The following is a 25,590-nucleotide window of genomic DNA, read 5'->3' as shown; positions in this document are numbered from 1 at the left end:
TTTTGTCTTTAGATTTTAGTAAGTTGATTATAATTTCTGGGCATGGATTTCTTTGGCTTTATCTTGTTCAGAGTTCACTGAATTTTTAAAATCTCTATGTTTATGTCTTTTGCTCAACTTGTGATGTTTTCAGTCATTATGTCTTTAAATGTTTTTTCAGCACCATACTGTTTTTCTTTTGGAACCCTAATTATATAGAAATCAGATTTTTTTTTTTTTTTTTTTTTTTTGAGACAGGGTCTTACTCTGTCACTCAGGCTGGAGCGCAGTGGTATGATCACAGCTCATTGTAGCCTTAACCTCCCAGGCTCAAGTGATCTTCCTGTCTCCTGAGCACCTGGGACTACAGGCACACAACACCACATCCAGCAAATTTTTGCATTTTTCTAGAGACGAGGCTTTGCCATGTTGTCCAGCCTGGGAAAGTTAGACTATTTATTATTAACTCACAGGCCCCTGAGCTTGCATTCATTTTTTAAAAGGTATTTTTTCCTCTGTTGTTCAGATTGAAAGTTTTCTTTTTCTGTTTCTCTCTTTCTTTCTTCCTCTTTCTCTCTCTCTTTTCTTTCTTCCTCATTCTCTCTCTCTCTTTCTCTTTTTTTTCCTGAGACAGGGTCTCAGGCTAGAAAACCCCTGAGATCAAGCACTCCTCCCATTTCAGCCTCCCACGTAGCTGTGACTACAGGCATGTGCCACCATGCCTAGCTAATTTTCTTTTTTTCTTTCTCTTTTTCTTTCTTTCTTTCTTCTTTCTTGTCTTTTCCGTCCCTCTCTCCCTCCTTCCTTCTTTTCTTTCTCTCTCTCTTTCTTTTCTGTAGACACAAAGGCCTCACTATGTTGCCCAGGATGGTCTCAAGCTCCAGAGCTTAAATGAGCCTCCCACTTCAGCCTTCCAAAGTGCTGGAATTACAGGTGTGAGCTGCTGTGCCTGGCCCAAATTGGAAAGTTTCTACTGACATATCTTTAAGTTCATTGATTCTTTCCTCTGTCATCTCTATCTTTCTTTTGAGCCTATTGAGTAAAGGTGTTTTTTTCTTTTTTGCCATTGTATTTTTTAATTCTAAAATTTCCATTTGGTTCTTCATGTCTCCTTTTTTTTTTCTGAGACTTTCTATTTTCCACTTGTTTTAAGAGTGTTCATAAGTGTTTGGTAAAGCATTTATATAATAGCTGTTTTAAAGTCTTTGTCAGATAATTCCAACATCTGTGTTATGTTTGTACTGGTGTCTGTTATCATTTCCCAGGCAAGTTAAGATTTTCCTGGTTCTTTGTACTACAAGTAATTTTAAAATTATTTGTAGAGATAGGGCCTTGCTATGGTGCCCAGGCTGGTCTTGAACACCTGACCTCAAGTGATCCTCCCACTTAAGTCTTCCAAAGTGCTGGCATTACAGGCATGAGCCACCATGCCTGACTACCTCCAAGTAATTTTGGATTGTCTCTTGGACATATTGAATATCATATTCTGAAACTCTGGGTCTTACTTAAATTCCATAGTGAATGTTGATTTTTCTCATTTGTTTTTTTCAGCAGACAATTGACCTGGTTAGGTTAAGGCTGCAAGTTTCAACCGACTTCCTGTGAGCTGTGGTTCTAATGTCAACTCAACTTTTTAAGACTGTTGTGTTATTCAGATTTGTCCCACATATGGGTCATCTGGTGGCCATTTTGGGCCCTGGATGGTGGCGTGTTTGTTGGTTTGGATTTCAGAGTCTTTGTGTCCTGATTAGAATCAGAATCATGTATGCAGAGCTCACTGGTGAGCCCAGGAGTTCATAAACCATCTCCCCAGTTTCTATAGTTCTTTCTAGTCCCCTGGTGTTCCCTGTTTTTGTTCTTTGGCTACCAAGCTGAGGCTTTAGTTACCTGTCTCTGCTGCACACTTCTGTAACTGTGCTTACATTCAAGGCCAAGTAGCAGAAGGATGGAGAGAGAGAAAAAAAGGAAACAGGGGCTTGCCCCGCTCTCTTGGAGCCATGGTTCCACCATTCAGAAAGGTTCCTTTCTCTTAGAGGGTTGGCTCCTGCAGGCTCCTATTGTGATCTCCACCATCACCCCTACAGGACTGCTTGAGAGTTGGAACCCAACAGAACAGAGAGAAGAAAAAACCCCAAGGACTTCTGTATTTTCTCTGAGCATTAGGAGTTCCTAACCAACTCTGTAAGAGAAACCTAGAGGGTTTCTCCTGGAGCTGTCCCTTTTTGGGTCCCAGTGCCCACTTCCAGGTTTAAGGCTGCATTACATTCAGGTTAAGAGATACTGAAAGAAAAAGAAAAAAAAATGTAAACTTGTCATCATTTTGGTAATCCGTTGAACTCTCACCTTCTGCAATCCATCTGCTACTATTCACTTTTCAGAATCCTCAAATAGGTTGGTGAATCTCTTCTGCATTTAAAGAAAAACATTTACCACCAATGTAATTTCACAGAGATCCTGGTAGAAATGACATTCCTACTGGTTCATTTGATGTTCTCATTGTAAAATAAGTTTTTAACTTTTTCCTTCCTTGGACATGTTAGATCCAACATACTAGCAAGTACCAAAACTGTTTACAATAAAACATCATGCTCTAAGATAATTGTTCTATATTACTAGAATATTATTTTTAGTACTACTTATAAGGTTGAAATATTGGAAAACACAATTTCCAGCAACTACTCTTCATGTGAAGTTGAAAACTGAATTCCATATTAATAATTGTGGCTTTGGGAGTGGTTAAACGAGATTTTTCTTTTTGTTTATTTTTGCTTTCTATGTTTTAATGTTATCTATGATTTTAAAGAAAGCATCACTTTCATTAGATAAAATATGCTTTTTAAAATGATGAGATTTTTACTAGAAGCTTGGAAAACTGGGGTTGCATCCTCCTCAAGCCTAATGATTAAATATCTTGCCCTTTCTAGGTCTCAGCTATCTTACCTGAATGTGGTTACGGTCATCTCTGTTCTGCTTATTTACTCCCAAAGGCTTTTGGTGAGAATCAGACTAAGAGGTAAAGTAAAAACAGTTTACTACTCATAAAATTCTGTGCAAACATGAGGCTTCTGCTGATATTAAGATTATAATGATGAAAAATAAGGCAAGAGAGGGAAGTTTTATCATGACCATAGGCTGAGAAAGTACTTGTTCTTTTTTACTAAGTCTTCTGGTTGTTATGTCTGGACTTGAACACTCATTGGCAGGACCTGCCTGGCCCCTATAGGCACTGAGTTTGAAACCCTATTGTAGATGTGTAAAATCAAGTGGTCTTTGCATGAATTGTTATTTCTTTTTTTTTTTTTTCAGAGCAATTACTGAGATTCTATAGGGTACTGACCTCTTCAGTGACCATGAGAGTGTTGCTGATGACTCAGTAGGCTCCTCTTGTCTCTTAATTAAGAAGCCACTGTATTTATTTGTTTAATATGTAGTCTTGAGGACTCTATCAAAAAACTAGAATATAGCATGTGAAAGCATTTCTGACAGTGACTATCCAATGAAACATAGCTTTCAAGCTGCTCTTCTCTTGGAAAATGCTCATGTTTTTTTTTTTTTTTTCCTGAGAAAAAGTCTCGCTCTGTTGCCCAGGCTGGAGTGCAGTGGTGCCAGTGCAACCTCCAATACCTGGGCTCAAGTGATCCTCCAGTCTCCCAAGTAGCTGGGACTGCAGGTACACACCGCAATGCCTGGCTAATGGTTTTTTTTTTTTAATTTTGTGTAGAGACAGAGTCTCACTATGTCATCCAGGCTGGACTTAATCTCCTGGGCTCAAGTTATTCTTCTGCCTCAGCCTCCCAAAGTGTTGGGATTACAGGCATGAGCCACTGCACCTGGCTATGCTTCATCTTGAATGAGTCAGAGATGGTGATTTTGTCTACTCTGATGACAAAATAGATAGTTCTATTCTTCATCTTGGATTCAGTACTAGTGTGTGAAATAACTTTGTTCACTCTTGGACGACTTGTTTAGCAAAATGCTAAGGTGACAGAAATGTAACTTGAGACTAACGTCCAGGCTTTAAAAGATAGGTAGAAGTGTGCAGTGCTGGGTCCTATGCATTCAAAGAATAGCACACGATCTCAGTCTTCATGGAAAGTATAATAATGCAGAAAAGAATTTCTGATGAGTAATTGGAGAGAGAACTCTTCAAAGCAAAGAAACTATCCTAAATTCCTGATGTGATTTATCAGTATTTATCTCAAATATACAAAATATCGAAATCTTTCACATAACCTTTTGAAAACGTGTTACTTTAAAAACTTTCTTGTTTTGAAAAAATATTCTTTCTTTCTGAAAGAAAAAAAGAATCTACTCGAAATACGTTTCTTGGCATTTATCATTTCTACACTGAATGGACACATCTGGCCTTGTATATACTATGTCTCACTTTCTTGTGTGTGCCATAATTCCAGGCATGCACAATTTACAACAGCAACTGAGATAAAATTGAGTTTTTCTATAGTAAAATCATAGGGTCATTAATAGTTGTATGTGCGCTTATGAAAATGAGGCACCAGAAAGTAAACTGTGGGTACACAGTTCCCTCTTTACATATAATTGAACAGTCGGAAGATAATTTCAATCAGGAAAGTAAGTTATCGGGTAGTTTTTGGTTTGTGTTTCTCCCCTTAATTGGTTTTCTGCTATTTCTAAAAGATTACATAATATATAGCTTCTTACCGTCTATCTTAGAGAAAATTATCCAGTAAAAGAATACAAAAGGCTAAAAGATGTGTTTACTTTTTCAGTGTAATTATGGTTTTTCCAGGTAGTTTTTGCTTACAAGGGTAATGTTCTTTGGTTTTATTTACATGAAAGAACCATGAGTTTCCAGCAGGAAATGAAAGTAGGCTGTTATTTCTAAATGCTGAAAAATGTTTATGTTTTCTTGGTGGAAGTGAGAGATTGAGGGGGCCAGAAGACTTGTTTAATTTTGTAAGTCTATTTGAATTTTTTGGTAGTTGATAAAGTAAACATTAAGAAGTCATTTTTATTTATCTGTTGAATAGATAGTTGGTTCTCCATATCTGTAGGTTCTGCATCCACGAATTCAACCAACCTCAGATTTAAAATATTTTGGAAAAAAAATTCCACATAGTTCCAAAAAGCAAAACTCAAATTTGCCATGCACTGAGTACTGTGTTGAATCTACTTGAATGAAGTGAAATGTAGGCATTATATTAGGTAATGTAAGTAATCTGGAGATGATTTACAGTAGACAGGAGGATGTGCCTAGATTTTATGCCAATGCTATGCCATTTTATATAAGAGACTTGAGCATCTGTGAATTTCGTTATCTGAGTGGGATTCTAGAACCAACCCACTGAGGATACTGAATGAAAACTCTATAGAATTGAAGGTTTTATTGAAAAACTAGCATTTGGGAATGTGACAGTATTTCTGACAATTACCCAAGGAAGTAGATTTCAAGCTATTTATATCTCTAATCCTCTCTTAAAAGTTCCAATAAAACATTTTTTTGTTAAGATTTTCCATGAATATTAGTTGGAAGGATAGCTAATGATAAAAAAGCAGGGAGTTTGAGACCAGCTTGGCCAATGTGGCAAAAACCCATCTCTACTAAAAAAAATACAAAACTTGGGCAGGGAGCGGTGGCTCTCACCTGTAATTTCAGTACTTTGGGAGGCCAAGATGGATCATGAGGTCAGAAGTTCAAGACCAGTTTGGCCAACATAGTAAAACCCCGTCCCTACTAAAAATACAAAAAAATTAGCCGGGTATGGTGGTGTGCACCTGTAGTCCCAGCAACTCTGGAGGCTAAGGCAGGAGAATTGCGTGAACCCAGGAGACGGAGGTTTCAGTGAGCCGTCATGCCACTGCACTCCAGCCTGGGCGAGACAGCGAGACTCTATCAAAATAATAACAAGGCAAGAAAATAGTCCTCTTTTTAAAAATTGAGATAAAATTTGCATACTATAAAATTCACCATTTTAAAGTCTAGTATATTGACAAGTTTGTACAATCATTATCACAATCTAATTCCAAAGCATTTTCATCATGCTAGGAAGAAACCCCATGTCCTTTAGAAATCACTCACATCCTTCTCCCTCCAGGCTCAGGCAGCTACTAATCTACTGTCTGACTCTATGGATGTGCCTATCTGGACAGTTCATATAAATAGAATCATACTATGTGATCTTCTGTGTCTAGCCTCTTTCACTTAGTGTAATGTTGTTTTTGTTTTTTTATTTTTTTGAGACAGGGTCTTACTCTGTTATCCAGGCTGGAGTGAGTGCAGTGGCACCATTTAGGCTCACTGCAGCCTCAATCACTGGGACTCAAACGATTCTTCCACCTCAGCCTCCTGAGTAGCTGGGACTACAGATACAGGCCATTACCTCTAACTAATTATTTGTATATTTTAAAGAGACAGGGTCTCACTATGTTGCCAAGGCTGGTCTCAAACTTCATGTGCCTTGGCCTCGAAAAATGCTGGGATTACAGGTGTGAGCCACCAGATTTGGCTGGAACATAATGTTTTCAAGGTTTAAAACTGTTGCTTCTTTTAATTCTCTTAACAATACCCTGTGAAGCAATGGCAAACCAATTTTACCATGGAGAAAATGGAAACATATATTAACTTGCTCTTGGGCACAAAAATCTTCTTCATTCAACAAACATGTATGGGACACCTATGACTGACAGAACTATTCTGCAAAGTGAGGTTCTGGCATTTAGAAAGTGGTAATATCATAAATAAATAGACATCCAATATAATTTTAAATAGTAATAAGTATAATAAAGAAAAATAAAGCAAAATGAGGTAGATAGGAAATGTCAAGGGTATTACTTTAGATGATGGGGGAGGTCTCTCATCTAAAGTAGACCTCAGGGAAGGTCTCTCTGAGGAGGTAACATTTGAAGTGAGACCTGAGTAGAGGAAGGGAGTAGGTCATGAAGAAATCATTTCAGGCAGAGGAAACAGCAGATGCAAAGGCCTTGAGGCAGGAGTGCGCTTAGTGGGCAAGGAGGAAGCCAGCGTGAATGGATGGCTGTGAGAAAAGAGGGGTGAGGAGAGCTGTAGAGGAGGCCAGATATTTGGCCTTGGTTAGAGGCAGGGGCAGCCCTATTGTAACAGGGCAGTGAGGACGTGGCAGAGTATCAGAGTAAAGATAAAGAGGGCTGGTAGAGCTGGTGGTAGAAGGATAAGGAAACTCTCTTCTGTTTGTGATCTCAGTGTAACAGGAAGAAAAGTGGCAACTAAGAGTAAGGAGAGGGTGGTGGTGTCAGAAAGTTGAGAGGCGAGTGAATGGACCAGGGATATTTGGTGGAGTTATCTAGCAATACCTGGGGACTGTTTGTGATGTGATTTTCTCCAGCCACATTAAGCCTTCCAAATGCCAATGCAGAGTATGAAGGAAAATCAGTTTTAACCAGGGTTGAGGTTTTGCCAACTGAGCAGGACAATGGGAAAGAGACAATAGGCTGGGTACAGTGGCTCATGCCTGTAATTCCAACACTTTGGGAGGGAGAAGAGGGATGATTGCTTGAGGCTAGGAGTCTGAGACTGATTTGGGCTATATAGCAAGACCCCATCTCTCCGAAAAAAGATAAAACAAAGAATTATATTAAGAGGGACAACAGAGCATGGTGATATATGCAAGCAAGTCATTCTACGAGGACCATGCAATCTCAACAGAGAAAGCAGGGAGGAAAGCACAGAAGGGGATTGATAGAGACTACAGGTTAGTGGATTCAAAGCATTAATGGAGTCTGACTGCCAGAGGAAGTAAGCTAGAAAATAGAAAGTGATATTTTGAGAGGTTGTAGTTATTGGTTATGACAAAGTCTAATGTAAGACTCTAGGACTGTGTGACTGAGGTGAGTGGAGGTTAAGATTATTAGAGAAAATAAGCTCAAGAAAATAAGAGACCAGGGTATTGGATGGACCTGTTTTGTGAAATAATGAAATCACCAAGAGGATGACAAGAAAAATGGTGAAGAAAAGGAAATAATAAGGGATACACTAGAATGAATGGAGGGAAGTTAGTGGATAACTACAAAAAGCAGATGACTATAAACAGCAAAAAGCAGGGGTATCATTTAATATCACATCAAAAGAGCTATAGATTTTTAGAAAGGGGGAATAATGGTCCAGAATTAGCAAAGATGAGCAAGAGTTCATTTCCATGATCAGTGGCTTTGGGGTATATGACCAATAAAGTTAGGATTTAAACTAGTTTTGATTTCCAGTTATATCCATTATATAATCTCAGGTCTGGATTGGAATTACAGTTCTTGGCCATAGATTTCAATATTCTCGTACCATCTCTGCATTTGGCTGCCCTCAAAGTTGTAGTGCTTTAAACAGTTGCCAGGATCTATTATAAAATTCTGATTCATGTTAAGATTTTAAAAATATATTTTGGAAAATTTCAAACATGTACAGAAACAGAGATACTAGTCTAACAATCCCCCATGTAGCCATCACCCAATTTCAACACTTATCAGCTGAAAACTCATTCTCATTCTTCCATATCCTCAGTCTCCTTCCTTTGCAATTACTTTGAAAATAATCCCTGGCTTTATATCATTTCATCTATATTTCAATATTTACCTCTAAAAGATAAAGAGCTATTTTTTTAAAAAAAAACCACATCTACAATTACAATAATTCTTCAGTATCAAATATCTAGTCAGTGTTCAAATCGCCCTGATTGGCTTATAATTTTTTCTAAACAGATGTTTGATCAGATCAGATCAAAATAAAGTCAATTCACCACAATATGTCGAAGAAACTGGGGCCTTTGTGCTGTAGCTTCCAACAGTCTGGATTTTGTTGATTGCATCCCCATGGTGTTATTTAACATGCTTCTTTGTTTTCTATAATTCCCGGAAATTGGTTATCAAATCTCGAGGTTGGTCAGACACAGGTTTTATTTTTCTAAGAACTCTAACATGAATAAAATAATAGGTGATGGTGTATACTTGATCAGAGGTTGTATGTCAGGTTGTCTGTTTCTGTGATGTTAGAAGCCACTGGTGATTTTTGCTTAGATCCATTATTTCCAAATGGTGACATTGTATCAATTTTTCTTCATTTATTAGATTGACAACTTGGAAACAGAGCAACTTTCTTTCATGAAGTGATTTGTTATCCTGAAGTCCAATGAGGTCATATAGGAAAGACAGCCTACACTTTCCCTTTTCTCACCTCCTCTTTACTTTTGAAATAGCCTCATCTGAGTGCTTCTGTGGTTTTAAGGGGATGTGTACATTTTGTCTTTAATGTATTCAATTGTAGCTTGTCCTACGTTTAAAACCAGAGTACATTTCAGGATGCACTTTTGCATTGTGGTTTAATATGAATACATTCATCGTTAAATGGGACTATAGGATTTAGTTCTAACACCCTTAAGTTGGACTGTACTGAGAAGCATTCAAATGTTTAACAAGCAGCTTCCCAATGTTCAGCTGCATTTCACAAAAGCTCATAAACTATTAAACTCTTTTTTGAAAGGTGACCAACTAAATAATTTATAACAACAAAGATTCGAGCCAATGCAAGCATTATTACATCATCTGTCTAGTATGATTTTCTACTCAAGGAAATATGGAGCGTAGTGTTTATGGAATCAGACAGATGGGATTTGAATTCCTCTTTACTTATTTTGATGAGCTTAAGCAAGTTACTCTATGTATCCCAAATACATTAATATAATAAGAGAATTTGGAATATCAGTGAATATTCTAAAGCATACATCTCTAAAACATCAGAAAATACATGTGCATTTAACAAAAGTCTCTTTTTCCTATTTTGTTTTTGTTTGTATTTTGAGACAGAGTGTTGCTCTGTCACCCAGGCTACAGTGCAGTGGCACCACCTTGGCTCACTGCAAACTCCGTCTCCTGGACTCAAAGGATTCTCGTGCCCTAGCCTCCTAAGTAGCTGGGATTACAGGTGTAAGCCACCACACCCAACCAATTTTTGTATTTTTAGTAGAGATAGGGTTTCCATGTTGGCCAGGCTGGTCTCGAACTCCTGGCTTCAAGTGATCTGTCCGCCTCAGCCTCCCAAAGTGCTGGGATTACAGGTGTGAGCCACCACACCCAGGCTATCTTTTTTATTGCTTTGGTTGGGGGTGGGGATGAGTTAAGGAATATTGCAAATTGCCAGACATTATTAATTATGAAACAGTAAAAATAGCTGTATTGAGAACATGCCATTATTGATTCTCAGTGCAGTGTTAGTGTGGCCAGCTTTAGGCTAAAGTACATTTTACTCCATACTAACAGAGTTGCATGGCAGACCAGGAAGGTCTACTCCAGGGGATCCCTGTAAGGCAGTTTAGGGAGACAATACTAGACAAATGGTAGAGCTAAATTTGTCTTTATTTCCACTAAGAGTATAATGGAAGACTGAACACCAGCGAGGCAGAAATGCACTCTAAATTGACTAGAAAATAACCATAACATACCTAAACATTTCCCTTCTATACTGTTAAATGTAGCCCTCTGCCTCAACTTGCCCTGCTTTTTTTCCCCTTTCTCCCAGATTGAGTCAGTGCTACTCCATCCTTAGTTTGGCTCCCTGCCTTACTGGAGCCCTGTTATCCCATAGTTGTTATATCTTTTGTGACAGTGCCAACACATAGTTGTTAATTCATGGGGCATCAAAATGATTTCCAAGTCACTGAGAAACAAGCATAAACACTGAAAAATGATTCCCATCCCCTAATTTTCATGGAAATCTATGGATTAGAAAGATATAAAAATTGAGATAAGTGGGAGAATAAGATACAAATTGTTAAAATAGATTTATACAAAGTATAGTTTATGTTCACATCTTGTCATTACCTTAATTATATTATGCATAATATAAGTTTTGTGGGCACTGTCTCTTTAAAATTACATTTTAACCAACTTTTTATTGATGTGTAATGTATGTAAAGTGGAATTTACATTATTAAGGTCCTTAAATAGTGTCATATGGCCATGACTGCCTTATTAGTTTCTGTTGTGACACAAAATATGATTAAAATTGTGAATTCACGTGTTAAAACATTCTCAACTTTAAAGTAGCGTTAAGTTCAGTTATGGTATGCTGCATCAAACTTAGTTCTGAGTATTGCCTAGAATAATACATAGTATTTTATATTGGCCAATAACCAATGTTTTATATCTCCTGAACAAGTGGATAAACAGAATTCAAGATGAAGTTCAATCAAAATCTTCAAGGTTATATTTTTCTATTCATATATATCTATCTGCATATAGATACATATGCAGCTTATAGTATTCTTAACAACGATGTTAACTACAAAAAATAAAAAGATTTTGCAACAGACTTGGAATGGAAACAATTTCTGAGATAGAGATCAGATTGTATTTATAGAACCATTATTGGCAACTTTGCTATCAGTCATTTCCTGTGGGAATATTTCATTGGGACATAGTTTTATGCTTTGACTATTCATTAAATAGCCTTGGGCCCATGGAATGAAAATACTGTAGAACTATAAACATCAATATATGCAAATTATGGTGTAACATTTTATCACATTTCATCGCATAATTCTTAGATATGAATTAAGACTATTTAACAAACTGTTTCTTACTCATTGCTGAAAGAGTTTTAAAACAACACTAATATAGTATGGTCTAGTGGAGAGTTAGGCAATAGACTGGAATTAAAGGCATTTGATCTCTCTAAATTAAAATTGATACTAATTCAAAAATGTTTATCATGTACAATATATAACATGCTAAACTATACTCCTGTGAAGAATATAAATGTCAATTATAAACAGTTTCTGCCCTTAGGGAGTTAATGAATTTTCTTGTAAAGGAGCAAGGGCATGTATACAAATTGTATAAAACAAAAAACAGTAACTATACTATGAGTGGGTGGGAATAAAGTACTACTGAAGTTTAGAAGAACTTGAGATCCTGTCTGGGTGATTAGAGATGACTTCATAGAGAAGAATGTGGTTGAGCTGAGTTTTATTATTTTATTTTTATTTTTTTGAGACAGACCCTCCCTCAGTCGTCTAGGTTGGAATGCAGTGGCAAGATCTTGGTTCAGTGCAGCTTCAATCTCCCAGGCTCAAGCGATCCTCCCACCTCGGCCTCTCGAGTAACTAGGACTACAGGTGCACACCACCACACCCGGCCAATTTTTTGTAGTTTTGTTTTTGTTTTTTGTAGAGAACAGCTTGCTCCCTGTTGCCTAGGCTGGTCTCGAACTCTTGGGCTCAAGCAATCTGCCCACCTCCGCCTCTCAAAGTGCTGAGACTACCGGCATGAGCCCCTGCCCCTCGCCTAGGGCAGAGTATTTATTTATTTTTGAGACAGAGTTTCGCTGTTGTTACCCAGACTGGAGTGCAATGGCACGATCTCGGCTCACCGCAACCTCCGCCTTCTGGGTTCAAGCAATTTTCCTGCCTCAGCCTCCCGAGTAGCTGGGACTACAGGCGCGCACCACCATGCCCAGCTAATTTTTGTATTTTTAGTAGAGACGGGGTTTCACCTCGTTGACCAGGATGGCCTGGATCTCTTGACCTGGTGATCCACCCGCCTCGGCCTCCCAAAGTGCCAGGATTATAGGCGTTAACCACCGCGCCCGGCCAAGAGCAGAATTTTTGAGAGCGGTAAGATTTCTGCAAATCTTCTCTTATCTGCAAATCTCAGATGCAGGTACAATTATTCACCAGCCAAGAGCAGAGTTTTTGAGAGCATAAGATTTCTGCAAATCTTCTCTTATCTGCAAATCTCAGATGCAGGTACAATTATTCCAGAAAGCAGAGACTAGGTACTACTAATAGTACTCTAGTCAAAGCACATTCAGAGATTGAGGCCTTTGGACAACAACAACAACAAACAACAACTGACATAGGAAAATACACTGTAGTGGGAAATAAGGTGAATTAGGGAAAAATTATTTTATTCTATTCAGTAATGCAGGCATTTATTTTTTCAACAAATATTTCTTAAGTATTTGAGGATCTACTAAGTGCAGGTACTGTGCTAGGTGTTAGTACATTTATGAGTAACTCAAAAAAAGGCCCTTTCTACTATGTAAACACTAAAAAAGTAACTCAAATCAGGGATGGTAGCGAGAGTGATTCTTATCAGCCACTGATAGATCAATTAATCTCTGGTAATGAGGGGTACTTTAATTTGTAACTGCTAACCAGAACATACAATTTAATGTTTTTGGGAGACAGCTGGTATTTCCAGATTACAACGTGTCTCAATTTCAATTCAATTGCTTCCCACTATTTAAATTAAAATGAACTGTTAACTTTTATGTTAGAAAGGTGCAAACCTGTATGACAGTCTTGTAGATAGGGTGATGGGGCACACTATATTAGGGGCTCCATTTTATAAGTTTTGGCTGATGTAAGAATTTTGTTAGCGGCCGGGCGCGGTGGCTCAAGCCTGTAATCCCAGGACTTTGGGAGGCCGAGGCGGGTGGATCACGAGGTCAACAGATCGAGACCATCCTGGTCAACATGGTAAAACCCCGTCTCTACTAAAAATACAAAAAATTAGCTGGGCATGGTGGCGCGTGCCTGTAATCCCAGCTACTCAGGAGGCTGAGGCAGGAGAATTGCCTGAACCCAGGAGGCAGAGATTGCGGTGAGCCGAGACCGCGCCATTGCACTCCAGCCTGGGTAACAAGAGCGAAACTCGCGTCACAAAAAAAAAAAAAAAAAAAAAAAAGAATTTTGTTAGCATACGTTTATATAAATAAGGAAAAACACTTAAAAGAGATATTGGTGGGGCCGGGCGCCGTGGCTCACGACTGCAATCCCAGCACTTTGGGAGGCCGAGGCGGGCGGATGCTGAGGTCACAAGATAGAAACCATCCTGGCCCTGGTGAAACCCCATCTCTACTAAAACACAAAAAATTAGCCGGGCCTGGTGGCGCGCGCCTGTAGTCCCAGCTACTCAGGAGGCTGAGGCGGGGGAATCGCTTGAATCCGGGAGACAGAGGTTGCAGTGAGCCAAGATTCTGCCACTGCACTCCAGCCTGGCGAAAGAACAAGACTGCGTCTCAAAAAAAAAAAAAAAAAAAAATAGAGACATCGGTGATTATTTTTTGATAAAAGGGCTCTCTCACAGAAAAGGAATCGCTGCAAATTTCCTTTAAATAGCTAGCTCTCTGAGCAATTAAAATGATTGATACATTTCTAGAACACATGCATTGAGATCACCTGCACTTATACTTTGTCCGTCAAAACACTGTTTTCTCTCAAGCTAGGACTTGCTTTGCCTAAGACATACCTTGTGCAGCTGTGGCGGTGAAGGTGCTGGGGTGACAGCCTGGAGGGCACTTTCCCTTTCTCGGGCTCTCTAACCAAAACTTTGCAGCCGCCAGCCCAGGCTCACGTTCCCGCTCGTTCTACTTTCCTCTGCCTCAACTCTCCTCGCACCCTTCGCGCTCTGCGCTCCCACCCCTGCTTCCGTCGGTCACCTTCAGCCAACCTACTACCCACCTCCCCTCCCGCGGCCTCCGCCTCCACCTGCGCAGCTCGCCCACCCCGGGAACCCACCTCCGCCGCCCGCGGCCAGCGCGCCCGGTCGCGGCCCGGGGCTCCGGGGCATGCGCGTTGCGGCGCCACCGCCCTCCCCCACGCCTTCCCGCGGCAGAGTTATGCCAAGTATGTGAGGAGCCGGCGAGGGCCAGCGCTGGTCATGGGGAGCCGCCGCCGCCTCTGCAAGCGCGGGTTTCTCCGCAGCGGGGCTCCGACCTCTCCCCACGGTGGGGGCGAGCCTCGCGGCTAAGGCAGAGGGGATGGCGGACCCTCTGAGGAGGACGCTCTCCAGGCTCCGGGGAAGGCGGGGTTCCCGCGGCGCCGGGGGGCTCGGGCTCCGGGCGGCAGCCGCAGCTGCCGTGGCGGCCTCTTCGGCAGCCGCGGGAGACGCCTGGGGTGCCTCGGACACCCCTCAACATGAGCATGCCGGGGGAGCCGCGCGGAGCCTACAGCAGCCCCCGCGGTCAACTGAGGCGTGGGGTCCCGGGGCGCGGGTCCCCGTGAGCCACTCGGAGCAGTCGGGGGCGCTCGGGCCTCGGCCGCGCAGCGGGCAGGAGTCCGCCCCCTGGAGCCACGGGCTCGCTCGCGCGTCTCTGCACGCCCGGGAGGGCTCCGAGGGCAGCGGAGAGGACGAGGACGAAGACAACTGCGAGGCAGACTACTACGAAAACCTGCCCGGCGGCTCTCAGCCTGTGCCAGAGCCTGAGGGGGCGGAGGCGGAACGGCGTCCCCCGCCTCCCCCAGCGGCGGGCTCCTCCCCGGGGGCGGAGGGCGGCCGCCTGGAGACAGGCAGGCTGCGGACCCAGTTGCAAGAGGCCTATTATCTGCTGATCCAGGCCATGCACGACCTGCCCCCTGACTCTGGCGCGCGGCGGGGCGGCGGGGGCTTGGCGGATCACGACTTCCCCGCGGGAGCCCGGGCTCCGGGCCAGCAGCCTTCCCGCGGCGCCGCGGACCGCCGAGCCTGCCCCCGAGACTGGGAGCGGGGAGGCGGCAGACACCCTCGGCAGCAGGTGTCCCCGCCCCGGTCGCCTCAGAGGGAGTCGGGGGGAGGCCAGCTGCGGACTCCTCGGATGCGGCTGTCCTGCAGCAGAAGCCTCGAGAGCCTCCGGGTGGGTGCCACGCCGCCTCCCTTCCAGCGGTGGCCGAGCGACAGCTGGATCAGGTGCGACGCGCACGGGGACTGGGACGAGTCCCCGCCACGTGGAGGTGGGATGGACGGCTGGAGCGGGGACCGCGCCCAGGCGGCTGCACCCACCGGCCTCCAGCCTCCAGGCTCTAAGGACCACGGCTGCTCCTCGGGAAGCCCTTTTAGGAATCCAGCGGGGTCCTCTGTGATAGGCAGCGGCAAAGGAGACCTCCAGGAAGGTCCCTCCTTCCTCAGGCCGCCTGCAGTGACAGTCAAGAAGCTGCAGAAGTGGATGTACAAAGGGCGTCTGCTGTCCCTGGGAATGAAGGGTCGTGCCCGTGGGACGGACCCCATAGTCACGGGAACGCAGGCCGCCTCCCCAAATCTGGGCGCTTTGAAAGTGCGTGAAAACCGTGTCCTGTCGGTGTCTCCAGACCAAAGAATTACGCTGACAGGTAGGATACTTTGCGATCAAAATGCTTGCACCGCGAGCCTTACTGTTTACCAACTGGGCTTCTGTCTTCGGAGCCAAGAATAAGCTATGTTTTTGCAGACAGGTACGATACAGGACCACAGTAAGTGTCATGTAAGCGGCAGCTTAATTTCGAGGTTACTTAATAAAATGCATTTACTTGATTTGCTTTTTTTTTTTTTAATCAGACAGTGGCATGAATAATTCGGGTTTTTGTGTTTTCTTCTCGAAGAACCGGTGTGCCTGTTCCCTAAGTATTACCTAAATGAGTAAAGGTTAAGTTTAACACACTTTTAGTACATTTACAGATGGGTGGTACTGTCTTGATTTTTATTCTTTGTAGCTCTAGGCAAATCCGTAGACATTTGTGGAGTTTGTGAACTTGAATTTGATTCAAGGTAGATTTTATAGGCTTCATAGGCTGTCATTTTACTCATTACAACTTTTTTTGTCTCTCCCAGACACGCACACACATGCATACATACACACAACCAAAAACCCAAACAAAAAAATCCTACCATAAGTAGAATTTTTTAGTCAGGTAGTATTTCACATACACCATCTCTCCACCTGCTTCCCCCACCAAAGAAATCCCAACAAAGTAAGTAATCTTTTTTTTGTGTGAAAAATCAAGGATACTAGCATTTTAATCAAAAGAAAAATGTTCTTTAGGTATTTTTTTTAAAGAGCAGTCATTTGCAAACTTAAACCCGGTTTATATGAGAAGAAAATTAGTTTTTTTTTTAAAGTATATTGATCCTTATAATAGGATTATGCTCCCTACTTCGTATGTGCATGATTTTTAACTATCACTGAAGGTTTAGGTTATCAGTTCTAGAAACCTGTCAGTTATGTTGTAAATATCAAAATATCTTTCCCAAAAGGAGTACAATATCGTCAAAGTGAGCCAAAACAACATGGCCTTTTGAATACTCTTCCATATAAAAATTTGTAGTGAGCATGAAGACTTACAACTCAGGAATAATTCTGAAAACATTAAATCTTGAAATGTAAAAGGTATTCACAGTATGTGGCAGTTTCTCTGGTAGTATTACAAATCTTACAGGACTGGATTTATACACATTAACTTTGTTTAACCAATAAACACACAACAGTGGGGCGAAACAAATTTCAGAAAACTTAACCAAGCAATGAAGACAAATCAAATGATTCATTCAAAGTGTGTGCCAACTTGCAGTTTTTTTCTGTCTATAAAGCTCTAATACATACCTGTCAAATTTTATTCTCAAGGTTAACTATTCCATTTCACTGGAACAAAAGGATAGTAGAATGTAAATTCTTTGTTAAGAGAGGTGTACTTTATACCAAGTTCATATTAAATGTGCATTTCCAAGAGTAAAGTAATTTGTAATTATTTATTATATTTTATTGCCACAGTATTTTTACCTCCCCTGATTTTGGCTTAGTTTTAATTCTTGGTACCATAGTTGAATTTCAGCCATAACAAAAAAATTATCAAATATTTTTGAACCTTTTGTCACAGAGCTAAAACATTTACCATCTGATGGTGTTTAATGCCCTCAGTAGTAAACATTCAAGGATTTTAAAAGTAATAAATATAGTTCCTTTAAGAATGAAGTTGATTTTTTCCATTAAGCAATTAACTAAATGAAACTGCTAACTTTAAAAGAAATTAAAATGAAACAATTATTATACGATAGTATTTTAGATATTTTATGAGAAATCTAAGCCAAAGCTACCATAATCTCTGGTTTAAACAACTCTCAGTTGTTACTTCCTTTTAAATCACAAATTCCTCTTTCAGGAGAGATGAAAATACTTTGTGTAGTATTTACATATTTAGTATAGATTTGGAAAGCTTTTTAAAAAATTATTTTTCATGAGGTTTAGTTGTTATTATTAAGACCATTCTGGATACTTTAGGTGGTTCTCATAAAATTTCTATAGCCCCCAAAATGGAGATTTGCTGTCATTTAACAACAACAGCAATAAAAATAACAGAGGGATTAAGCAGTTTGCCCAAGAACACTCAGTTGGTACCTGTATATGGATTCAAACTATGTGGATTCAAACTCAAGGCGTCATTAGTTTGAAAAAAGCTCCTATTTATGTAAGATCAGAGAAATTAATTCTATTAAATTGCTTGGATTGAGGATATGGGTGAATTTCAACAAGGCATGGGGGTGAGAAGTAACTTCCTCACAGTTTCGAAGAATTTATCTTAGGCTAAGTTTTAACACATTTAAAAAAGTAATTGCTGTATCCATTTTAAACTTTAACCTTTAAATATTTACTTCAAATTGATGTTACTTGGATTCTACTTTTAAATCATGTTTTCTGCAAAACTTATTTGGAGCGGTCTAGATGTAGCAGTACATTCTTGTTTATGTAAAGATAAAAGGTTTATATCACATTTTTCAGTACAGTATTATTCATAAGATATTTTCTGTCAAAATAAAGTTATATTTAGAATTTATAATACAGAATAATTATTCAATGAAGTGGAGATACTTTATACAGATATTTTGAAAATTTTTGAGACTGACAAATGGAAACACAAATGATATTCTGTTTTGATTTCTGGCTCTAAGAACTTTTGATAGTTTATAATGTAAATGATTTGATGTAGTTAAGTATGTAGTGTTTACAGATTGGCCATTTGTTCCTAATTGAGATGATTATTTAAGAAATCTAAAGTCATTACACATAGTAAAAGTTATCAAGTTTCTGCAAGCCTTAAGATTACAAAGGAATCTTAATCTGTTTGCCAACTATACATCATTATAAATCTTTATAAATAAGTTTTAATTAGCACATAGTTTTCACAAACAAATTCAAAAGCACCTTTTATTGCTTTAAAAAATAGCTTACTTTGACTCCACTTCTCCTGCTACATGGTCTGTGAAAGAAAAAACTTTAGACGTATAACTTAGTATTTTGTCTAAAATTTTGAGACAATTATTTTAAGGTAGTATTAATTAGTTTGGTATGATCTTTAACCATCTTAAAGTGAAGTTGACACTATGAACTGATTCCCATCTACTTTTCTCAAGTATTTGTAACTCTGATTTCTTATCTTTATGAATTACATAATCTTTATGAATTTTTCCAACATTTTTTTTCTGTATTGGCCGTCTTAAAAATGAGTAGCAATAGGTATGTAGTTTTTGACAGTCTTCTAGTTTTAAATATCTTCCTGAGATCCTGCTATTGTAGTGTTAGAAAGCAAGTGCAGTTGCTTTTTTTTTTTTTCTTTTTCTGGAAGAGTGCCATGGAACATTGGAGTTGCTGCTGGCTGAAAAACTTTGAGAATTACAAATTCAGCAGAAAATAGTGTTGTGTTGATTTGAAAGTCCTACATTTCTAGACCAGTGGTTCCCAAGAGATGTTGTGTTTATTTTTTGAGAAGGCCATTTGCTAGACCTTTGCCACTCAAAATGTGATTCACTGTTTTAGAGCAGTGCTTTTCAAACTTAATGTGCATATGAATTCCCTGGAAATTTTGTTAAAATGCAGATTCTATCAGTGTGGGGTGGGGACCTGATAGTCTGCACCCAGTGTAGATGCTGCTGTCTGGTGGACCATACTTTTGAAGAGTAAGCTGCTAGAGCTCTCACAACCCCAAAGTGTAAAAAAAAACCATTTTACCTTATTCTGATACTTGGTACTTAAACTACCATCTAGAGCAAAGCACTTGGGCTATTTTTGCTTCAGTTTTATATATATTAATTAACACTTACTACTTATATATTACAAATTTGAGCAATTCCCTTCATATTGTTCTCATCTTGTGCTAACAAATATTAGTGAGATTTTGGAATCTGCAAGAGGGAAGGCTGTATAGTACAATGGTTAACAGAATAGAGATTCTGGGTTGTGGTCAGACTCTACCACTTACCAGGCTTGTGACCTTGGATGAGTTTCTCAGCCTTGCCTAGCCTTAGTCCTTAGGTTGCTGTGAGGATGAACAAAGATAATCCATTTGGTACTGTGCCTGACACTTGTTATTATCTAGAGGAAGGCAAGCAAGCTTCGTGAGAATACTGCTTTGCCTCAGATCATTAGGATTAAGGATGGAGAGTGAAAAGGTTGGAGTTGAGGAGTACTACCTTGAAGAGCGCTGGGAATTGAGCTAGAGGACACCTTTTGGTGGGTATTTATTTATTCTGCTCATCTTTCGTGCTTCTTTCTCTTGTTGCTCCCTGTTACTTTTGTGGAACTGACAACAGCCTCAGAGTTTTCTTCTCTACTTTCCTGTCTCGAAAGCTAACACACAGTTTTTTTTTTCCCCCTTAGGGTTTTTATTGCTAGTCACAATGGGAGTAAAAGAAAAAAGGTGCTTCTTTCCTTTTCATTCTATCCCCCTTCCCCTTTTAGATTTGTCTAGGAAAGATAAAGACACACACATATACACACAGAGAAACCTAAGACTTAAGTTTATTTTAGTAATTTCTTTCTTTCTTTTTTTTTTTTTTGAGACGGAGTTTTTTTGCTCTTGTTACCCAGGCTGGAGTGCAATGGCGCGATCTCGGTTCACCGCAACCTCCGCCTCCTGGGTTCAGGCAATTCTCCTGCCTCAGCCTCCCGAGTAGCTGGGACTACAGCCATGCGCCACCATGCCCAGCTAATTTTTTGTATTTTTAGTAGAGACGGGGTTTCCCCATGTTGACCAGGATGGTCTCGATCTCTTGACCTCGTGATCCACCCTCCTCGGCCTCCCAAAGTGCTGGGATTACAGGCTTGAGCCACCGTGCCCGGCTATTTTAGTAATTTCATCTGAACTGCCAAGTTTGACTGTAAGCAGGGTATATTTGTACTTATTTAGACACAGGATTTTAATAAATATTAAAATGTTCAATGCTTTTAAAATATAGATTTATATATCTAATACAATGTTCATAAGAATACTTTTATTTAGGATTTTTAAAGAGAGGTAAGGAAAAGCAACAGAGTTTGTTTCTGGAGTAGAATTTTTTAAAGGATGAAAAGATGTCTCTCTAGGTACTACACATTTTCAGTGAGGGTTGGAATATATAATTTCTTGGAAAATTTGCTCATGCATTTGAGCTGGAGGCACTAGTTAACTGTTCAGTAATAGTAAGTGATCTAGATTTATTATGAAATAATAGTTGAGAAAACAGAATTGGCTTGGGTAGTTCACCACTGTGTGGAAAAGTTTTCTGAGTGAAAAACTTTCAATTGCCACTCTGTATTCTCTTACAGATTCAAGTAAAATTACTTTAATTAGAATCTGAAAATTATCCCATAACATGTATAGTTACAAGAGACTAAGGACTTTTTTGCCTTGTAACTTTGCTGTTTATTTATTTATTTTATTTTTTTGAGACGGAGTTTCGCTCTTGTTACCCAGGCTGGAGTGCAATGGCGCGATCTCGGCTCACCGCAACCTCCGCCTCCTGGGTTCAGGCAATTCTCCTGCCTCAGCCTCCTGAGTAGCTGGGATTATAGGCACGCGCCACCATGCCCAGCTAATTTTTTGTATTTTTAGTAGAGACGGGGTTTCACCATGTTGACCAGGATGGTCTCGATCTCTTGACCTCGTGATCCACCCGCCTCGGCCTCCCAAAGTGCTGGGATTACAGGCTTGAGCCACTGCGCCCGGCCTGCTGTTTATTTTTATATTTTTACTTGTACCTTCTTTCTGTGTGTGCGTGTGTATATGTATATAACATGTTATATTTTTATATTATATATAAATATATTTTATTATATATTATGTATGTTTTAATATATATTATTATATTGGCAGCAGTGAGACCCTGTCTATAAAAAATTTATAATTTATAAATTATAATATATATATAATCTGAAGCTAAAACTCCTAAATTTATGCTAATAGGGTTAAACATTAATTGTTGCATTAAATGAGAGGGAAGATTGCAAATAGCTTTCCTTTTCTATGAATTTACATACATGCATCCATTTAATTTAACTGCGATAAAAATGTTTTAAATAATTTATAAATAATTGCTCAAGTAAAGTTTATTATCTTGAATAATGTGTTGCTTAATTCAGTTTAATAACTAAATTTGGCCTTTATAATATTATATATTTATAATATATAAATTATAATAATGTGGCATTTATCTATAAATTTAAACTTCAGCATCATGTATTTTTAAATATTTGGCAATAGCAATCAGAGTGTATGGTTTCAATTTTTTGTAGTTTGTAATTTTGTTGAAAATAGTGGCGAGATGGTGGCTCACACCGGTAATCCCAACACTTTGTGTGGTGGAAGCAGGAGGATCATGTGAGCCTGGGAGTTCCAGACCAGCCTAGGCAACATAGTGAGACCCTGTCTCTACCAAAAAACTCCCCCAAATTTAGCCAGTCATGGCGGTGTACACCTGTAGTCCTAGTGAGGCTGAGGCGGAAGGATCACTTGAACCTGGAGGATCACTTAAGCCTGGAGGATAACTTGAGCCTGGAAGGTTGAGGTTGCCATGAGCCATAATTGTGCCACTGTGCTCCAACCTGGGTGACAGAGTGAGACCCCGTCTAGTAAAAAAAAAATTCCTTTTAATATTATATTTTCATTAAATGATTATATCAATGTAAGTATCAACTTGCTTAAATAGGGGATAGTGGTAGCTTAATTTTTCTCATTGCAGTTCCTTGTAGTAGAAGCATGTTTAGAGACTCATTTATAGTGTCTATCAGAAAACTCCAAGACTTAAAATAATGAATGTGTCTAGCTATATAAAATTTTGGAATTTCCAAGAGATTGTCTGAGAAAAAGGTAAGATGTGGCTCATAGCCATCATGAGTAATATAATTTTATATTATTTTGTTTGCTTCAAATTTAAATTGGGTCAAACTATAATATCCTGCGAAGGTCTAAAATGCTGTTAAGCAATACTAGATTTGAACTTAAATGTGAAATCGATTTAGACTTCAGTGCACCTGACAAAATCATGTGATCACTGAAAACCCAGAAACCCCAGTGATTCCTGAGTATGTGTTGATTTTTCAGTTGTTAATTTTAAGTGTAATGGAGGTAGAACCAAAGAAAGACTCTTGAATTTCCTTATAGTAGCCTAGGTATATCACTACAAACTTTGGAGTCAGAAGAGTTTGAGTGCTGCCTTTTCCATTTACTAACAAGCTGCTCTTGAACAAGTTACTTGATGTTTTTGAGTAGAATTTTATAGCGTTTCAAGTGTTTTGAACATTATTTCACTTAGTCCTTACCAGCAGCCACTTTATAAGATAAATTGGGATGAACATCCCTATGTTCAGGGAGGGTTGTCTGTACTGTTTGTGGTAGCATGGTGTGGGTAGCATGGTGTGGGTAGCATGGTGAGTGGAGCATGGGTTTTAAGGTTAGATAGACTTAAATTTGAATCCCAGGGCTATCAACTTGACCATATCTCTCATATTCTTTGAGACCCATGATGGTAGTCATACCTGTTTCATAGAATTGTTCTAGAAGTTAAATGAGGTTGGGGGGCCTCCTTACTGCTTTATCTCTCATGCCTAACACATGATAGTCACTCATTTGTGGAGTAAATAAATGCTTGACATAGTGGTATTCATGGGAGTTCCTTCCCTTCTTATTTCTTGTCTAATTCTTGCATCTGGAATTGAACGTGACTAGTAATTTGTGTTAAGGTTTGTTTGTTTATTTATTTATTATTAATCTGCTTAGTTGGGTACATGTTTAGGATTTTTTTAAAAGACAAATTTACCTTTTTTTTTTTGAGACAGGGTCTCACTCTTGCCCAGGCTAGAGTGCAGTGGCACAATCACAGCTCACTGCAGCCTCACGTTCCTGTGTTCAGGCAATCTTCCCAGCCTACAAAGTAGCTAGGATGACAGGTGTGTACCATCACACCTGGCTAATTTTTAAATTTTTTGTAGAGATAGGGTTTTGCCATGTTGCCCAGGCTGGACATTTACATTTTTAAAGCATTTTCTTTTCAGTAGAAGGGAGGTTACTAAAAACCTTGATTATGCATAAATCTAATTTTTTTTTGGTTGTTATTAAGCTTCTTGTAGCTTAGTGTGTTTTATCACTCTGTTATTAGACCATTATTACTTACTTGCTCTGCCAATAAGATGAGTTGACCGTATAATTCCATAATTGAAAAACCTGATATGATCTTAGATTTTTACAGATATGGTTTTAGTTATGTATGAATTACTATGTTGATGATAGTTATATACTTAGCTTATGAACTGTTATTGAAGCCTGCTTTACAACTCTGGAAACACAAAAAAATTTTCCTCTTTAGATGAAGTTAATGTTATATATACATTTGTAGAGTTTTACTTATATTAAGATACACATATATCTAAGCATTTGATATTTCCCATTGGACTATGAATTTCTTTTTTTTTTCTTGTCTGAACTTTTGAATGGTTTTATTTAAGGTTTTCTTTTTTTTTTCTAATATATCTATTTTATTGCACTTTAGGTTCTGGGGTACATGTGAAGAACAAGCAGGATTGTTGCATAGGTACATATAGGGCAATGTGGTTTGCTACCTCCATCCCCATCACCTATATCTGGCATTTCTTCCCATGTTATCCCTCCCCAGCTGTCCCCCCACACTCCCCCCACCATGGACCTTGGTGTGTGATGCTCTCCTCCCGTGTCCATGTGTTCTCATTGTTCAATACTTGCCTATGAGTGAGAACATGCATTGTTTGATTTTCTGTTCTCGTGTCACTCTTGAGAATGATGGTTTCCAGGTTCATCCATATCCCTACAAAGGACACGAACTCATTGTTTTATATGGCTACATAGTATTCCATGGTGTATATGTGCCACATTTTCCCTGTCCAGTCTATCATCGATGGGCATTTGGGTTGGTTCCAAGTCTTTGCTATTATTATTAATCTGCTTGGTTGGGTACATGTTTAGGATTTTTTTAAAAAGACAAATTTACCTTTTTTTTTTTTGAGACAGGGTCTCATTCTTGCCCAGGCTAGAGTACAGTGGCACCGTGCTGCAGTGAACATATGTGTGCATGTGTCTTTATAATAGAACAATTTATGATCCTTTGGATATATACCCAGTAATGGGATTGCTGGGTCAAATGGAATTTCTATTTTTAGGTCCTTGAGTAATCGCCACACTGTCTTCCACAATGGTTGAACTAATTTACACTTCCACCAACAGAGTAAAAGTGTTCCTATTCCTCTACATCCTCTCCAGCATCTGTTGTCTCCAGATTTTTTAATGATTGCCATTCTAACTAGCGTGAGATAGTATCTCAATGTAGTTTTGATTTGCATTTCTCTAATGACCAGTTATGATGAGCATTTTTTTATATGTTTGTTGGCCTCATATATGTCTTCTTTTGAAAAGTGTCTGTTCATATCCTTCACCCACTTTTGAATGGGTTTGTTTGTTTTTTTCTTGTAAATCTGTTTTAGTTCTTTGTAGATTCTGGATATTAGCCCTTTGTCGATTCTGGATATTAGTCCTTTGTCAGATGGGTAGAATGCCAAAATTTTTTCCCATTCTGTTGGTTGCTGGTTCACTCTAATTATTGTTT

At 39.4% G+C, this 25,590-nt stretch overlaps 1 protein-coding gene and 1 long non-coding RNA gene across 6 annotated transcripts in view; one reads left to right on the top strand and one right to left on the bottom strand.

The window, feature by feature from the left end:
* Positions 1–14,552, bottom strand: part of LOC144577034 (uncharacterized) — a 46,866-nt gene extending 32,314 nt beyond the window's left edge. Inside the window, exons 1-2 of one of the 2 annotated variants that reach the window (XR_013520216.1) lie at positions 14,230–14,552; positions 2,323–2,385 (exon numbers count right to left, since the gene is read on the bottom strand). This is a non-coding gene — a long non-coding RNA (uncharacterized LOC144577034). The remainder of the gene's footprint in view (positions 1–2,322; positions 2,386–14,229) is intronic. The other variant, XR_013520215.1, reaches the window with a different exon arrangement.
* A 41-nt stretch (positions 14,553–14,593) lies between these two features.
* Positions 14,594–25,590, top strand: part of SYDE2 (synapse defective Rho GTPase homolog 2) — a 50,138-nt gene continuing 39,141 nt past the window's right edge. For all 4 annotated transcript variants that reach the window (XM_009001611.5, XM_002751023.6, XM_009001612.5 and 1 more), the window contains exon 1: positions 14,594–16,064. In XM_009001611.5, the coding sequence (XP_008999859.3) occupies positions 14,741–16,064 (1,324 nt within the window). In that variant the 5' untranslated portion in view covers positions 14,594–14,740. The remainder of the gene's footprint in view (positions 16,065–25,590) is intronic.

This window comes from Callithrix jacchus, chromosome 7 (genome assembly GCF_049354715.1).
Source record: "Callithrix jacchus isolate 240 chromosome 7, calJac240_pri, whole genome shotgun sequence".
Lineage (NCBI taxonomy): Eukaryota > Metazoa > Chordata > Mammalia > Primates > Cebidae > Callithrix > Callithrix jacchus.
Note: the sequence above shows the minus strand (reverse complement) of the source record. Positions and strands in the feature narration are given on the sequence as shown.